A 2,082-nucleotide genomic window follows, 5' to 3' on the forward strand; every position below is an offset into this window, starting at 1 on the left:
CCTTTAAAAGATTCATGTGGAAATAAAAACTTCCTATATGTAAAAGTTTCAGACAAACTTAACAAGCACATTCAAAATTTGAAACCCGTAATGCCAAAAGTAGAGTTTAACCAATCAAAAACATACCTTTTTTTGTTTTTTTTAGCTAATCCTTGTTTTAAAGCGCGGTAAATACTTAACAGCGGGATGATTCGATACGGAAAAAAGACAAATACAGAACCGAGAAAATATGTACTACTGCAGAAACAAGAACCCATCCATAGAGTTATCAAGTGAGATAATTTGGCGTCAAATTGACACTTATTGACAAATCGACGTGACTATCTTGAGAAATGATATTAAGTTTTTATTTCTCATGGATCTAGTAAAAGTATATATCATGATATTGTTCACATTGTGCTCGCTTTTAGGTAGTGTCTATTTAATATCATACAACGAAAAGCGAAGGAACGATAAAAATACATATTATCATTTCCAGTGTTTAAAGCTGTATGAATATATATCTTGTTTAAACATATGTACATAGATATTAATGTTAACGTATTTACTATGTTTTCATGGACTACAGACGAAACAGACACACTTGGGTAAACTATCAGGATATTGGTGGGAACGGTAGATGGAGCAGACGTGACTGTACCAATCAGACTTATGTTCCACAAGAGAGCATGCGCAACTTTGTCCCTAATGGGCGCCGTGGTCTTTGTGGTGTGATTGATATCCTCTCTAATACATGGACGGCTCTCAACTGTAACGAAACGAACATGGCACTCTGCGAGTTTGAACCAGGTATGGAACTATGTTGTTATATAGGATGAACAGAAAAGTGAAGACAGTATATCGTAAGTTAGTAATCAAGATTTTCTTTAAAATAAAATTTGTCCAACTTTATTCTCCTTCGAATGGTACATTTATTTTCAATATTATACCTATCAACTTTATTAAACAAGTCAATCATATAAGATATTGATATTTGTAACATCTGTTAGATCAACAGGGTTCCCTGTTTTCTTATAGGTGGTTTCTATCTCGTGAAACATAAAGAGCACGAAAATGATTCGTTATACAGCAAAATAAAGCTTAAAGATTTTGTCTCTTCCGAAACTTGTTTACTAGGAACGTCTAAGCCTTCCCTTTATGATTGCAGAACTTTCCATGCTGTATGATCTGGTGTAATAAATCGTGGGTCATCATCCGAACTGGACAGAAGTCAGCAATTTCCATATGTTGTCATTTCTGTTTCTCTATCATATTTGCAATCGAGCTTACTGAAAAACTTGCTGCATTTTTATCATAATGATGCCCTATATACACTTTTCAAACGGTAAGGAACAATGGCGTTTATTACCAGGTTTGATTTCTGTTGTAGGTAGACAAAGAAGTATACTAACAGACCAGGATGTTTCCTGTCTACATACGTCTGCTCCTGTATCAACAGCGTTTACGAGATTTATCGATAGAATCCGATCAAAATCGTTTTCAACTTCGAGAGGCTATTCTTTGTCACGTCCTGGATTCCTGCTAACCCAAAAATCATATAATCTTTTCACACGGAGTAAATGTGTGTCTCCTACAGGTAATTGTGATAACATCGACGAAAATAATATTGTAAAGTCAAAAAGGGACGTAGACACCGTACGGCAAAATACAGCTGTGTCCAGAAATAAAATATCGTTAGAGAAAAGCCAAACAATACGTACGACTTCGGAGACAATGCTGAATTCGTCAAGTCTGAAGACATCAAACAATTTAGAGGGAACCGAAATGTCACCGTCGGCAGCAACGGAAATCAATATAAACGAAAACAAGACAACATTCTCTTCCCCTCCGACACCTTATACTGTCCACGTGGTGATAGGAATTCTGGGTATAATTGTGTTTGTCATACTTATATGTGGTCTCTTTATCAATGACCTAAAATCTATGACGTTGCATATTGTGAGGGGTGAGGAGGGAAGAGCAAGTAGAGAGAATCAGGCCCTGAATTACCCTCATCTAGCCGTGAACGTCAACTATCAGAATGAACAGTCTTCAACTCAGACTTTATCTCGGTTACGGGAACGCTTGTCGTTTCAGAACTGA

General features: G+C 36.4%; 1 protein-coding gene across 1 annotated transcript; it reads left to right on the plus strand.

Moving 5' to 3' along the window:
* Positions 1–668: 668 nt before the first annotated feature.
* On the plus strand, positions 669–2,082 carry LOC132554089 (uncharacterized). Its single transcript, XM_060218386.1, has 2 exons — positions 669–789; positions 1,577–2,082. The coding sequence occupies exons 1-2, from the start codon at positions 669–671 to the stop codon at positions 2,080–2,082; spliced, it is 627 nt and encodes a 208-aa protein (XP_060074369.1).

The sequence above is a fragment of the Ylistrum balloti genome, unplaced genomic scaffold, assembly GCF_031769215.1.
Source record: "Ylistrum balloti isolate Yb309-2 unplaced genomic scaffold, AGI_CSIRO_Ybal_v1 Utg370378, whole genome shotgun sequence".
In the NCBI taxonomy this organism is placed as follows: Eukaryota; Metazoa; Mollusca; class Bivalvia; order Pectinida; family Pectinidae; genus Ylistrum; species Ylistrum balloti.